General features: G+C 34.9%; 1 protein-coding gene across 2 annotated transcripts in view; it reads right to left on the bottom strand.

The window, feature by feature from the left end:
- Positions 1-268: 268 nt before the first annotated feature.
- Positions 269-16,692, bottom strand: part of LOC126967761 (two pore channel protein 1-like) — a 43,509-nt gene continuing 27,085 nt past the window's right edge. For both annotated transcript variants that reach the window (XM_050812437.1, XM_050812438.1), the window contains exons 12-17: positions 14,355-14,525; positions 13,571-13,766; positions 13,070-13,175; positions 11,349-11,455; positions 10,584-10,692; positions 269-8,710 (exon numbers count right to left, since the gene is read on the bottom strand). In XM_050812437.1, the coding sequence (XP_050668394.1) occupies positions 8,604-8,710; positions 10,584-10,692; positions 11,349-11,455; positions 13,070-13,175; positions 13,571-13,766; positions 14,355-14,525 (796 nt within the window). In that variant the 3' untranslated portion in view covers positions 269-8,603. The remainder of the gene's footprint in view (positions 8,711-10,583; positions 10,693-11,348; positions 11,456-13,069; positions 13,176-13,570; positions 13,767-14,354; positions 14,526-16,692) is intronic.

Below are 16,692 nucleotides of genomic sequence, written 5' to 3'. Positions count from 1 at the left end.
GTCGTGCGAAGGTGGAATTTGGCGGCAGGAATCAGGTTAAGCTGCTCTTCGGAACACTCACCGTGATAAATGCGGTAGAAGACACACAATGAAGCGACGTCTCTACGCAACGCCAAGTGATCCAGCCGTTCACCGAGCACTGGGTCCCCGACAATGTTTTGAGTAGTAAAGGTTTAGGGGGGTAAAAGGGAGAGGAAAGAGAGGTAGGCCATTTATACAAATTTTTATATTTGGATTTTGGTTATCAAAGGAATAAAAAAAACACAAATTGTTTCATTAATTTTATTAGGTACTTTAAATTATTTAAATAAATTAATAACATTGTAAATAACGTTAAAATAAATTCTCAAATAAATATTAATACTGGTTAGATCAAGATCACAAAATGATTCGGAACGAAAATAGTAAAATTAAATTTAATTACCATTGTAAATCATAGTACTTATTAATGTAAATTGAACACTTTGCTTGGGAACATGAACTATTTCATAATACTTCGCTACAAGTATTAAAACTCTTTGGATAGCAACTTACAAAGAGTATAAAATGTAAACCATAATATTCTACAAAATTTGTAGGTACGTCTGTTTAACTATTTAAATTAGTTTGAATTTAGAACAATGACAGATCCTTTAGAACCACTATTTGTTAATAATGATCAACTTTTTAAAGATTAAAACGCGTGTTATTGTAACTGTTTTTACATTAGATTTTGCGATAAGTCCCCCTGAAAACGAGATCTGGAAAGGTCTTAAAACGTCGGGTTAACCAAAATAATAATAAAAGTTTAACTTTTACGCAAAATCGAATGTAAAAGCAGTTAGAATTACACGCGTTAATCATAAAAAAAACAATAAAAACACGAGTAATGTTCTTTTCGCCCTATTAACTATAGAATTGAGTGGAAAGTCTATAGAAATAACATTTTCTTACATCTAATCAAGGCAAATTTCGTATGCTACTAAAATCTACCAAAATTCTAAGGCAATTTTATTAGTGCACTTAATGAAATTTCAAATTTACAATAGTAAATTTTTATTGTTTTTATCAATATCACATAGTTTTTTTTACAGATTTCTACCACAATTATGGCAACCCATCGCTTAGGATTGGGATTATTATGTACTTAGCAATTTTTTTTGGAATTTCATCATCCTCATTTCAGCCGGAAGACGTCCACTGATGGACCTCCCCCAAAGATTTTCACGACGATCGGTCCTGCGCTGCCCTCATCCAACGTATGCGATCTTGACCAGATCGACGGTCCATCTTGTGGGGGCCTACCAACACTGTCTTCCGGTACGTGGTCGCTATTCGAGGACTTTTCTGCCCCACCGGCCATTTGTCCGTCGAACTATATACCCATGAAACTATGTTTTTTATAGAATTAACTCTACGTAATACATATTTTATATATATTATAGATATGGAATGGATATTGTTATATCTATACATACAGCATAATATATTTTTACTACTAATGAACCAAACAAAACCTAAAATTTAAAAATAAAATTAGTTCCAAATCGTAGTATAATGGGATATAAAATTAATATTTTTTTCAGAATACCTACTGCAATAAAAAATTTGCTACACTTAAAATAATATCTATTAAATATAAAATTATATTTTAAGCTCAAATCTTCAATGAATAGAATAACCAAAAATTTCAATAGTTTTCCATGTTACATTTTAATATTTAACTCGCACACAGTGAGATTTTTTTTATAACTTATACATATTAAAATTTATTTAATTCTCGTCCATTCTCGGCTGGGCCAGTAGACACACAAACAATGAGTTCAAGCTCTTAAGGTTGATGAATCCAATATACGATAATTTATATTTATACATTTAATTCTCTATTACTTTTAATGAAATAATTTATATTATTTAAACACGACTCATATATTGGACACAGCACCTTACAAACTAATTTGTTATGTATTTTACAGCCATTGTAAAATACTCTATTTGATTGAAAAGAGTAGCCGTTAAGTTCCTGTATGTTCTTCTCACAAGCTTAACTTTTTACGAATCCATGGTAAATTTAATAATTTAAAGGAAATATTTGTAGTGACGATCAAAAGCGATTAGTTTAAGCCTAATTGAATAAAGTTTATTTGACTTTGACTTTGGTCGCTGAAGTAACATGGTGGTGATACAAATGGTCTAGTTGACCATCTAATGTCAGGGTGTCGGTATGCGCGCGCATCGTAATATTCAATCTGATAGGTATTTTGTCCATAACGCGCCAAAAGAAGTAAACCTTGAAATGGATGATTGTCTTCCGACGATTTATTGCGTTAATTAAATACCTACCTACGTGTGGAATTACGCCTAAGTTGACTAGTAAGGCATTTTGCTATATAGAATTCTTGTTCGATAGTTTATATTTTAAATTATTTATACTTCTAGAAAGACAATGACAGCTGTCAAAATAAATTGAATTTAGAATTAATCTTTATTTTGACTTTGATCAGTTCACGCACACAAACGAAGTGTCATACAAGTCGCGAGTGTAAGACGTAGCTTGTCACGCACACTAGACTAATATTCCTGGCCTGTTTTTATCGGTTGACTAACAGCAAGAGACTATCTAGACGTATAAATTATCTAAGGTTTATGTCATACTAAGAATTGAACTAATATAACCACAATCTTCGAACGAGGGGGCAGGGGTGATTGTCAAGACAAACACAAGTGCGAAAAGGACAACTGTAACTCCGACTAAAAACCATGAGTAAATGTCTCAAAAAATCAGGAAATTTAGGAAACCGATAAGGACGGAAATATTCCGTGGCGGACTGTTTTAATTTTCTTTTTATTTCTTTTCTCTTTCTTTGGACAGGCTGTTCCATATGTTTCACAGCAATTTTTTTAATAGGAACAAAAAAAGCGTCCAGAGAACTAATTTTGACGTTGACGTAAACGTGAACGTTTTCCTTGTTATTTATACTTCAAGAATCAACGTAATAAAGTACACATTTTTTTTTGTAAATAGTTTCCCACCATCTATCGATGTTTGCTGAGTTTTAGTACCGCAGACTCTCGCTACATGGCCAACAGCGTCAAAATGGCGAATATCAAACAGGTACAAAAGCACTTTGACAGCCGCCAGTATCGTCAGTGCACAACCACAAGCCTCTATACTCAGTCTTTCTCTTTCGTTTCTTAGCTTTCTTATGTTTGTTATATCTGCATCCAGCCGGATACATGTATTGCCTATCACGCTTTCCCGTCACTCGAAGAACATTGGTATCTTTCAATGCGCTCTTGGACAAGAATGCTCAATGTCCACCCATCATTGAATGGGTGGACTTCTCTGAAATATTTAGATACGCGGAGAGCATTGAAATTGTATAATTCGTTTAATTATTCTTTAATAATCTAATTAGTGTAAGTGGCACTGCCGTGCTAATTGGAAATAAATAAATTGCAGTACCAAAAACAGGTTTTGTAAATTCAAATACACTAGACTATCCAAATAATCATAACAATATCTAACATATACCTCATGACAAGTTATATTTACCAAAAGGCACTATGTTATACTTAAATCCTCAAAATGAGATCCAAATTCACTTAACAACACTATACGAATGCTTTTATTCATAAGAAAAAAAAAATAAAACGAGTACTAAGTTACTGGAAGTGATTCCTACAAGCCTTAATCAAAGAGGATGTAAATACTGAGTAAAAAGAGGCGGGGCTGCCTAAGTATAAACTGAAATTTAGTTTAGTATGAAACTTACAGTCATTTGACATAAGTTTGAAATAGTAGTAATTACAGTATCGCGATTGGCGACGAATTATAATCCGGCTAAATTTGTTAGAAAAGAGTTGCTTAAAACGTAGTGGACTTCGGCTATCTCCTTTTTTTACAAGATTATAGCCGTCATCTGTCAATGTCTGAACGTTTCATAGAATCGAGTGAATCGCTTTTTTCTCAGAGAAATTCGTTAGACTGCAATGTAATTCTATGCTTGAAAGTTGAACTAACGCTAGCGTCATATGACCAAACTTAACGACTGAGTTAATGTTATGAACAGACGAAAAATATTATTCGTACATCCTGCAGTGACGTACAATAAATAACTAGATTCACAATCCGAAACAAACTCTGCCTACGTATCTATAAGCCAGACTTTTCGTTCATAACTTAAAGATTAGTGCCACCAAATGAATGTTTTAATATTATCTGTATAAGTTAATATCAACGCTGCTCGGACATATTTTGACGACCTTTTACTAGGCGATCGTAGATAGAAGATGAACAATAGATACGTCACTAAAATAACAATAATAATGTGGCAGAGACACATATATACTTTGGTATTGAGAGTAAGCGAGATACACTGCAATATGTGCTATCCTTTTCGCGTATGCGATTTTTTTGTTTGAAGTTTGAACCCAGTTCATCGGCATCGTTCATCGACAAACAATGGCCGCCGTGGACAATACTATTTAATTTAAATTCTTATTGAATAGATTCTGAATGTGAGTGATTTGGTGTGAATGAGACGTTGTTGTCTATACGTTGTACAAATCGTCCACAATGAAAACATAACACACGTCACAGACTATCGCTATCTCATTTACATACGCTGACAGCAAATCTAGTGTTCATCGTAGGCGATTGAGTATAATTTTTATAATATGTCAATGTCATGCTGTCAAAAAATCATAAGGAACAGAGAAATAATACAAAACTTAACATGTAGACACACAGTATACACTTGTAGTAAGTATAATATACTATAAAGGGCCAAGTTATAAGAGGATTACTTTCATGGAACAGGTAAAAAAGGCTGGAAGGGTAATGTAACTACGTCAGTAGTCACCATCTCACTCACGTCACTATGATTATAATGTTTTCATGTGTAGCGCCTGGAACGGAGCTACGATAAATAGTGTTATAAAGCCGCGATATGATATAATTACTTGTAGCACAGACTTCGAATATCGACCGAGGAGGTATATTTTTTATTCCCGACTCGTGCTCACACCAGTTTGTAACATCAGTATGACTAAGAGTAATTTTTTTTCCTCGCCGTCAGACTACGGATTTCACTACATACTGTCATTAATATTAGTGATATATCAATTTCAATTTTCAGCATCTCAACATTCTCGATAGTTTATATTTGATAGTGAATAATTGTGGACGGAATTGTGGTTTCCCCTCGTAGGGCTTAGATCAGAGGGAACTTTTAGTATTTTTGTAATAAAGTTCTGAAGTGAAGTTTTCCGCTTTCGATCATACCGTGACAAAGATGCTATTGCAATAAGCCAGAAAAAAATATACATTGCTCCCCATGCATGCGCATATAAAGCAACGTGCGTTCGTTATCCGCAATGGATAGCGTCCTCTGCGAAACCCACACTTCTTTTATTGCTAGTATTTCGGTATTTCGATTGTACGTCGAGCGCAGTGTTCGCGTTAGTGTGACAACCTATCAATAGCAAACCCGCGATTGAAGTTGTGTGATTTATTTGAGTGCGTAACGCGCGTACCTATTGGTCCCTGGTTTGTAGTTAAATTAAAGATAGTGATGAGTGACAAGCGGCGATACGAATTAGGAACTATTTCCTTTCTAACCTCTTTTACCTGTTCTGTGATTTCTTTAGAGAGTTAAATAAACATTTGGCAATAAATGTTTAGGTAGGTACGTTTCTGTTCTCGTATTGTGACTATATCATTGAAATATTTGCTTAGAACAATGCAGACTATAAGGAGATTAATTAACATATTTGGATGGTTCCACTGGAAGCATTATATAATTATTTAATTCGATTTTTCGCTACTGCGAACATAAATATTTTTCAACACGTCTATTAATAAAGCTGCTTTTCGCTAATATTCTATGATACTGTTAATTAGCAAGTCTTTGAATGTAACGATAGTTAGTTGAAGTCATATTAATAGTAGATGAACATTTTAACTTTATTATTCTTAATCGATTGAAACTACTCCTACAATCATAATGTAATTAAGATACTTCAAGTCATCTTGACGCGTGGAGCTATGCGAGCGTGTGCTTGTAAATATGCTGCTTAGACCTGTGTGACAGTGACATTCAGCGGCTCAACGATGATGATAATTATTATTGCTCGGACGACGGCTGCCGCGTCATTATCACACAGATCAAAGCTGCATATTTACAAGCACTCACACACATAGCGCCGTGCGTCAAGGTGACTTGAACTATCTGTAGTATGTTTTGCACAGTGATGAAGACCGTAACAACTATAGGCACACTAGAGCGTGGGTCATGTATTCAGACGCCTGCTGGGATACGGACCTTATTAAATAAATTAGTCGCATTTTCATCTATGTTGATATACATTGGCCGCTATAGAAATCTAGGAAAAAAAATTTAATGAGGGGGTTGGTTTTTTCCGCCGAGATGGAGTAATAATGATTCCGCAGCTAGTGCAATAACTAAGCTAATATGCCTAAACCTTGCTATGCTACTAAAAAATTTTGTACCACAACAGATGGGAGTTGTAATTGGTCAACGCAACAGCAGTTAAGAACGTATCGTTACACTGAAACCTTCTAAATACCTGACTACTGTTAGTTTTAGAACACTTCTGTGTTCTAATTGTTAAGGGTTAGTTATCAAATGTGGTTGCAAGTTGACTATCACTAGTTTCAAATGAATGTTGATTTAAATAGTTTATCGGAACATATCAAGGCAATTTGGTGGAGTGACTATACTAAGCTTAATAAATTAGAATCTTGATTGTAACTAGTTGACTGTAGCTAGTTTCTAACTAGTCGCATCTAAATAGGGGACTTGTGCTAGTAGCAGATCGCCTCTGGGTTCTGTGCGCTTGCTAGTTCACTATCACTAGTTCGTAACAAGTGCGCTCAAAATTAGTGCACTATTGCTACTATCAAATTCAGATCGCTTCTTGGTTCTAATTGTTTATAAAAATGCGGAAGCAAGTTGAGTATCGCTACTTTTTAAGTAGTCTATCTAAACAGAGTACTAATGCTAGATCGCGTCTAGGTTCTGATTGTTCCAATGAAAAGAGTGAGCTTGCTATTTGTTCTATCACTAGTTTGAAACAAGTGCAGTAATAATTCGTGGACTAGTGCTAGTATCAAATTAATATCGCTTCTTGGTTTTAATTGATAAAAAAAATGTAATAGCAAGTTGAGTATCGCTACTTTAACTAGTCTATCTAAACAGTGGACTAATGCTAGCATCAGATCGCGTCTGGGTTCTGATTGTTCGAATGAAAAGAGTGCGCTTCCTAGTTCACTATCACTAGTTTGAAACAAGTGCGGTCAAAATTAGTGGACTAGTGCTAGTATCAAATTTATATCGCTTCTTGGTTCTAATTGGTTAAAAAATGCGGTAGCAAGTTGAGCTACTTTTTACCTAGTCTATCTAAATATTGGTCTAGTGCTAGTATCAGATCGCGTATTGGTTCTGTTTGCTCATATCGAAAAAGTGCGCTTGCTAGATCACTATCACTAGTTTGAAACAAGTGCGGTTATAACTAGTGGACTAGTGCTAGTATCAAATTAATATCGCTTCTTGGTTCTAATTGGTTAAAATGCGGAAGCTAGTTGAGTATCGCTACATTTTAACTAGTCTATCTAAACAGTGGACAGCTAGTATTAGATCGCGTCTGGGTTCTGATTGTTCAAATGAATAGAGTGCGCTTGCTAGTTTTTCTATCACTAGTTTGAAACACGTGCGGTCAAAATTTGTGGACTAGTGCTAGTATGAAATTAATATCGCTTCTTGGTTCTAATTGTTTAAAACATGCGGTAGCTACGTGAGTATCGCTAGTTTTAACTACGTAGTCTGTCTAAATAGTGGGCTAGTGCTAGTATCAGATTGCGTCTTTGTTTGGTTTGGTTGTATCGGTAAGAGTGCGCTTGCTAGTTCACTATCACTAGTTTGAAACAAGTGCGGTCAAAATTTGTGGACTAGTTGCTAGTATCAGTCATGCGTCTTGGTTCTAATTCATCAGCAAAAATTAGTATCAGAAACAATGCGAGTTTTAGCTGGTTAGGACTATGGTTAGTTCAAAACGAGTGCCAGTTGAACTAATTAGTAGACTGCTGCTAGTAGGGGACACGTCTGGGATTGATTATCGATTAAAGGAAGCGGTCGATAGTTACATCGTCTCACATGCCAAAAGACTGGACTAATGTAACCCCAAAATCTTCTAAGGCCTTTTTAGTTTTATGACCTGTTTTTCTGTGAACTGAACGCGAGAGCATTTGAAGCGATTTTAGCGCTTTATTACTTTAGATATCTACATTTATTTGGTATGAATTTCATACGGACCATAAAGCAAAATTTTCTAGTATTTTCAACATACTGCCGCACAGTTCGAGGTAAATTCCTTCGTTCAAAACAACGTCTAGATATCTCCTATCAATTGCTAGAATGTCGAAATTCCGTGTTCCGGAAAATAGGCGTTAAAATACGATTTCAATAATCAAGATATTATTGTCTCTTTCGTGTACTGTTATTACGATAGTGATAACAATACAATTGATCATACATTACGCATTAAGACATTAAGAATACGGATTTTTAGCTGCGTTTGCTGGTTAGTCTTCGTACAGTATTTTACAACTGATAAGCCGATCGTATGTGGTTTTCGCCATCTGGTTGCTGGATCAGGGGAGGTGATAGAGGGTCCTCGCTCGATGTCACTGTCGTGGAAGGCTGGAGATCTGAAAATATTAACAAAGCTTATAGATATAACGAACGTATGTATAACGAAGAACCCGCTTATCGAAGTCTACCAGTTAAGGCTCCTTTGCACAGGTTGGCGACTAGATTATGGGTACAACAACGGCGTCTATTTCTGCTGTGAAGCAATAATGTGTAAGCATTAATGTGTTTAGGTCTGAAGGGCGCCGTGGCTAGTGAAATTACTTAGCAAACGAGACTTAAAATCTTATGTCTCAAGGTGACGAGCGCAATTGTAGTGTCGCTCCGAGTTATTGGGTTTTTCAAGAATCCTGAGCGGCATTGTAATGGGCAGGGCGTATCAATTACCATCAGCTGAACGTCCAGCATGTCTTGTCCCTATTTTTCAAAACAAATTTCATAATAAATAAACAAAAATACAAATTAAATTATTCCAATGATGGTGAAAGCAGAAAAAGTGACACGTCACACATACCAAGAGAATATTGGGAAAGACAACAACAATTGCAACAAGAGCTTCAAGAAAATAGCATACATTAAAGGCCGGCAACGCATCTCTTGACACCTGATGTTTGCCTCATCCTTTTGTGGTTGCCTTATCATTTACCATCCCGTGAGCCTCTTGCCCGTTTGCCCCCTCTTATATATAAAAATATATGTAACAACAACTCAACACATTGTAATTTTTAACATTATTTCACCTATAGAAATGCACATTACGTCAATGCAGTTTGGGGTTTGTTTTAGTTCCACATCATTTTCCTATAATACCTTATTCATCGGTGTAACCATAGAGTAGGAATGGATTTAGTATAAGTATTGGGCGTGCGCTGCAAAATCTTCAATAGATGATGCATAAAATATGGCCGATAATAATAAGAATTACAACCTACCTACCGAGGCACATAAACATCTTAGAACAAGATTTCCTGGGTGGAATCGAAGACATTTACTTATATTATTTGAACAGCTAATGGTAAAAAGATAAAAAAATATTATCAATCTGACAGCTGTTTAACTGACCCGCGAGACAGATGTCTGTACATGATAAATAAAATACTGTTTTTTTTTTTATGAATTTGTCAATAATATTTCATAACACCAAGAATTATTTCATAAAATATGCTGAATATATATATATATTTCATATATTATATCCCTGTTGTTATAATGAAATTGTTTCACAGCAGAACTGTCAAACCGTGCGTCAATAAATTCTCTCATAGAAAATATGTCCATACAAATATTGGAAATAAAAACAATTATGGGTCCCATATCGAAATAATCTTATGTTTCAATTTGAACTTAACTGCACTCCATGAAGTAATCCCAATTAAAATCCGTTCATTAGTTTAGGAGTTCACTGGGAACAAACATCAGGGCACTGGATTTATATATATTAAGAACATATTTTATCAGTCAAGATCTTGGTGTTACTCTGTGTAGAATCAGACTACTGCCAACATTTACATAAAGTATTGCTTCCCACTAATTTTTGACTGAATCCGTAACTGCAATTGAATCTGTAGTCTAGGAAATAAGATGAAATGGGATTTTTTATAGCAAATTTTAATACCACCTACTAAAATTTCACATATAAGTTAACATTTAAATAATTACTGTAAGATTAAGTTGAAAACTGTTACAAAACTTTAAAAGAAACGACCTCTAAGCTTCTGAGACTAAATTTCGCATTTATGACACCATGTCTAATATTTGAACAGTAATCGGGCAGTTGCAGCGGAAGTGTGTCGACGCCCGGGACGACATCACCTATTATAGCATCTTCACCCTGCCCACATGTCACTGTCAACAGTAGATTATTCGGGGCTCTTTGTATAAAATTATCATAAAATACAATAGAACAGAGCGCAAAATAAATAATTCGCCTACCCTCATTTTCAGTCTCTTCGGCCAACCATTTCTGTATCTCAGACTGATACATTCTCCTTTGTAAAACCTCTTTCGTCCGTGGTCTTGTGCCTAAGAACGTTACTTGGACCTGAGAATAAAATTAGAAATATTAAATTAAAAAATAAACATTAAATTACTTCAATCTATTGCATGAGGTGATGATGATGATTCTCCTTATAGTTTTTTGCACTTTGGTACAAGGCAATATGTAAATAAATTTTTACATCGTCTGAATACTTAGTTATTAAACTTAACATCCGTATAAAAGTACGACTGTGTAAGCATGGTGTTCTTAAATCGGTGACAATAGATATATCAATATTAATTTAAAAATAAATTTAATTGGTAATAAATCATTTATTTCAGGCAAGGAGTCCATATTAATAAGATTGCTTATCCTATGTCATATAACTAGCCAATCTGGCAGATTTTGTTTGGAATAGTCCAATCTGTCAACAATCATCTTCAGGATGCTGCTGTCGCTAACAGATTCCATTGCCTTTTTTATTGTGTTACACAACTAATATACATGCAACTTACCCAATACAATAGTAAAACGTATCCTGATAACTAACTATAAATAAAGATAACTTGTAAAAAAAATATTCAGAGAGCAGGAGACTAGATCGATTTAACCAGAGGTATTCCTTTGGCCTAAAAGTATAATCTAACATAAAATAAGCCCATTTTAATTGATTGCTAATATTAGGAATACTCATTTATACAAATATAATATTTACATACCCCTGGTGGCAAATGTGCCCTGAGCTGGTCTGCGAGCTCTCCCGCTGCGCCCAGTCTCTGCGCCTCCTCCCAACTCGTGTGGACTTCCTCGTGGAGGAGTTTCTCCTCTGCACACACGGATAGAATCTTATAAATCTTAGAAGATACATATTAACTGTAAGTTTTTTAAAGCAAGAATAGGACAAACGAACGAGAGAAGACTTTGCAACTCTGATAATATATCGGATTTATCGATGATAGTATCAAGGCGGAGTCCAGGAATCCATCAGGAAAAACTGCCTATATGGTTTCTTTTTTTTTTGGTCTAAATCTGCTGAATAAGTAGGAGTTCTGAATGGTTATTAATAGGCAAGTGGCTCGTCTGTAGCAGCCACGGTTCGCAGACTTAAAATCTGTTGATTTTTATGTTTTGCTACAAATCTTTATAGATATATGGATGTTTGTTTCCGAGTCGTGGATGTTTATATGTATGTTTAAGTAAGTATATTGTATTAAATATATCGTTGTCTTGTACCCATAGTACAGGCTATGTGTATACCCTAGTTTGGGACAAGATAATTTGTGTAAGAGTGTGTCAATATTAATAATATTAATATTATTAATAACAATATACTTAGAAATAACAAATCTAGCATAAATGTAGTTTAAACTAATATAAGCAGAGGAATTAGGATTCATTCGATTTACTTCCAAATTTTCATTAATCGATCGACTTAATTTATTGACTCAACCGCGGCATCAATGCTTCTGCAGTTGGCACCTGCCGATTCCGTCGGGTATCAGATACAAACAGTCCCAAGTCTAAGTTGTAACTATGGTAGAAATTAGTTGACGCAATGAAAATGCGCAAGACTTTGCAAGCTGGACTGCACAAGGAAACGTGCTTGGTCCGATCCTTTAACTGACTTTTACTTCAAATCTTACCGTGATAGACGAAGTGGCGATCTAACTTCCGTTAAACAGCCTTAATTGCTTTAAACAGGCACAAGCAAGTAGCAGATAAAAGCAAACGATCGATGATACAGATGATCTTGCGACGCAACGCGATATATGACCCCCTGTATCGCTCAAAAGATTACAGAAATAGACGCTCAGCAGAGGTATTCAGATACTTGGGGCTTTATTTGGATCGCAGTTATACGTGGATTAAAGAGATCTTCACAAGACGGATGGCACTAGGGATTTAGTCAAAGAAAATCTACTGGTTGGTCGGTAAATAATAACAGTTGTCACTGAGAACAAACTGCAAATGCATTCTGAAACCAATCTGGACTTACGGAGCTCAACTATGGATCTAACTCTCCAACTCGAACCTAGAAATACATCAGAGGCTCCAGTCCAAAATTATTAGGATAATTAATGCACCTTGACAACCACCCAACAAAGACACCACTTTAAATTTAAGCTATTCAAGAAGAGACACTTAATGAAATTATACAGTAACAGACTAGAGATTCATCCAAAGTCCAAACATATAAGCTAAGCACTGACCTAAAATAATTCATCATTCAAAAGGCTAAAAGACCGGTCCCGAGAGATTTATAAGCATAATTATAAAGGTATAAAAGGCATTTATGTTCTCAAAATTGATTCCTTTAGTAGTATTTTTGATGTCATTTCTAAAATACTAGACACTACTACCACTTTGGAATCAAATGGCGCTCTGAGAGAGAAGAAGTGGCGCAATACGTAAACTACAAAAGTTCAAATTGTTAACTTACCGTCACGTTTGGTCGTACTCCTCTTGTACTGTATCCTGAAGCGGAAGGCCTCCAAAACACTGGCCACCACTATTGTGAGGACGACCATCGTGAATAGATAGAATACCTGAACACAAATATTAATGTAACTATTAGGAAGTATTTGCTAAGAAAGTAACTCTTGTAACTCATATGTCTACTGAACCACAACCAATGGACGAGAATTAAATAAATTTCAACTTATATAGAAGTTTAAAAATAAAAAAAAATATTTTTTCTCTAAGTGTATAAAAATAACTTAATGAATTACACGTTATTAAACTAAATTATTCGGTATAATAATATTTTCATTACCTTCTTTATAACAATATTGTCTTTTTTAGAGCGTAAAATAGCACGAGTAGTAAACTTGTTTCAGGTTTTTTGTTTTATTACGCCGAAGAAGATTAACTTCTTGCATGCGTACATCAGTACACACACATTTTTAATCATATTAACTAGATATATTTTATTTTTACTTACCATGAAGTATATCCGACTGAACTGCCCCGCAACAGTCGCGTACGCGTTCATCAGAATGAACCAATTGTTGACAACTGTCAGCTCGAACAAAGTGACGCCGCTCGTTAGAATGTTCTCGAAGTTGTTGAGGTAGTAGTACCCCAGTGGGCTCGAACTGTTCTCCGAGAACCGGTAGAAGTCCTCCACTGTTGTGTTTCTGAAAACAATCATTTATTGTGGCCAATTATTTTAGGATGAAAGGATATAATTAATTTCTGACTCTGAATTAACGCTCAGGATCACGCCAACGACCTTCAGCGTTTGGGCGGAGCTAATTATCTCGATTCACGGGCGCACACTAATTTCGTGTTAAATTATAATTCATGAGAAAGTCAACGGCACACTGTCTCCCGTCGCCCGCATACCGGCGGCCATTTGTAATGAATATAGTATAAAGGCCCTTATGTCAAAGTTATATGTTTATTTTTACTTTTAAAATGTTCTCTTTTTAGAAAAATCAAATAGCTATTCTCTCTTGTTAGAGCGATAAAAATATCACCAATAGTTTTGAAGAAGTAGCAAATTTAATGTGTGTCAATATCTGTGCCACGATTGAAGTTAGTTATTATTGTCCATCAGTAGAGCGCTCATTGAGAAGTGGCATTCGTCTTCAATCTAGCGCCCGCGCCGTTTGTGCGCACTGATCGACTTAAAACAACATGGAGGATACCAACACCATGACGCCCGATTTTAAATCCAAATAAATCTCCGAGATCTATATATTTTATATGTTAAAGCGACATACACGCAGCAATTCCTCAGGTTGTAAGAGGCGAAGAGTTCCATGCCGACGATGGCGAAGAAGTAATACATGACCAGCATCACGCAGCCCGCCGAAGACATGAGCGGCGACAGAAGCACCAACGTGCCGAACACGTCGCGGTAGCGCTTCTTCAGCTTGTATAGACGCATTAACCTGGAAATAAACCATCGTATAGCTTCCGAACAATCCAATATTAACACCCAATAATAAATGAACTTGTAAACATTATATAGGTACGCTTCTATCTATGATCGCTTTGTCTATGGATAAAACTATTGGTATTACATAATGGTGTCTTTGAACCGGGTAATAAGGAGGCTATTTGGCTTGTATGATTTAAAAAATGTGCTTCATTTTTGCTCAAATAGAAAGGCATTGATCATTCAACGAAAGGTTTTGTTAAGGTCTGATTAAATAAGGTTAATCTATATTTAACGGTCTTTTGTTAAATATAACAAAAATAGCCGACTTTTGAAGACGACATTTTGACAAAGTGCTCCGCGATTCGTGCAATCCCAGTGACTGCTCGGTGACCACGCGTTTCGTTATTTATAACTTAGCTTTCAGTTATCATTAAGTTAACCAACTAAGTAAGCCTGCCTAAGTCGATCCAACTGAGCTTCAATTCCGTTGATTTCCGAGCGATGTTGGCGCGCGAAAAGTTTCGCGTGCGAAAATGTATCTATGCATATTATTTTACGTGTAGAACAAAAGAATGCATATAGGACGATTTCAGTAAATGTAACTGAAAACAATTGAAAAAAGCCAAGACCATGCATTAGTAGATTTTACAACGAGTGCACAAAACGAACCATTTTCATCCGAGGGCGAGGGCTGACAGTAATCTCGAGGATAAAATGGTTTTGTGGACGAGTTATAAACTCTGCTTTTCATTTCGATTGCGAGGAAATAAAACAATAGTAATTAATAAACCCACGAAAAAACAAGACCTGTTTCCCGGCGCTTTTTTTTAATCTTACGACATTGGTATTAGACTTGGGCTCCAGACCTATACAGCCTGCAATTAAATTAATTTTGTAATATATACATATCTTATTATTAATTACATAACCTACCGTATTTTAATTTAAGTTTTAATATCTTTTGTCTTAAAAAACACATGAGGCAAATAAATTAAAGTAAATATTATAAAATAACAACTTCTATCTCTGAACTTTTTATTGAGTTTGGCTGTATGGCTCATTTTCTTTGCCTTAATGTAGAAACATTTATGAGTAGATACGTTTATGCACTTGTGCACAAAAATCGATTTTGTGCAGCCTATATCGTGCACAAATAAGCAATTTCAGAGCATGAGAAGTGAAAAAGTAATTCTTATTGCGTTTTTCTTTATTTACACACACGACACCAAGTTGAATACCCGTTTTATTTTAGAATAAATGAAAATAATTTATTTTATTTATTAGTGTGCATGGTTTTATAATCAACTTTATGTGTTCTTTCTATAACAAAACTGAATTCATGCTTTCATCGTAATAATATGAGATATTTATTGCGAAAGATTAAGAAGAACCCCTTGACCTTGATCGACTTTGAAATACGAGATTACTTGTAGGTATATGATATAAAATGCAACTATGCCATATTGGGACAGAATAACTACTTATTGAAATATAGTTTTTTAAGTAAAGTAAACATATTCCAAAATGAACAAACAGTAAAAAACAGACAAAGAAAACGTCGTTTCAAAGTCCTTATTAAATTTGAATAGTCGCTTTTTGAAGTTGAATTTATATCAACAAATACTATAATAATATTATAATTATGCTAAAGTCTTCGAAATATAGTCTCTTAGGTTCGCTGTTTCTTAGAATTTTCAGCATCGAGCCAAAATTACATTTCCTTCGGTATCATTATGTGGAACACCAGGTAGATAATTCTTTCCCGCTTTACCAGGATATAGTTGATTCCTCAGATCCTTGAAATTACCTGCATTCAGCAACTTGTGTATGCATATGTATATCTTATATTTTTTATATTTTTATTTATTCATGTATAGGAAACAAACAGTATTACAATAATAAATATTAACAGAACTTATAACTCACACTTTCACCAGTGAAGTTTAAAGTTTTAAGTGAAGATAAAAACCACAATAAAAAAGGAATATTATACACACCTATTATACAACACTACAATGAACTAGTTACAATGAGTTAAGGATTCAGAAAAATATATATATAAGAATGAGATTAAAAAAATCAGTAATTACTTTAGATTTACACAAAACAGCGACCTGAAAACATTTAACTTTTGATGAAATATGTCAATATGACTATATACTCTATTATAACAGCTA

Source organism: Leptidea sinapis, chromosome 13 (assembly GCF_905404315.1).
Source record: "Leptidea sinapis chromosome 13, ilLepSina1.1, whole genome shotgun sequence".
NCBI classification, from domain to species: Eukaryota; Metazoa; Arthropoda; class Insecta; order Lepidoptera; family Pieridae; genus Leptidea; species Leptidea sinapis.
This window is presented reverse-complemented; position numbering and strand designations above follow the sequence as displayed.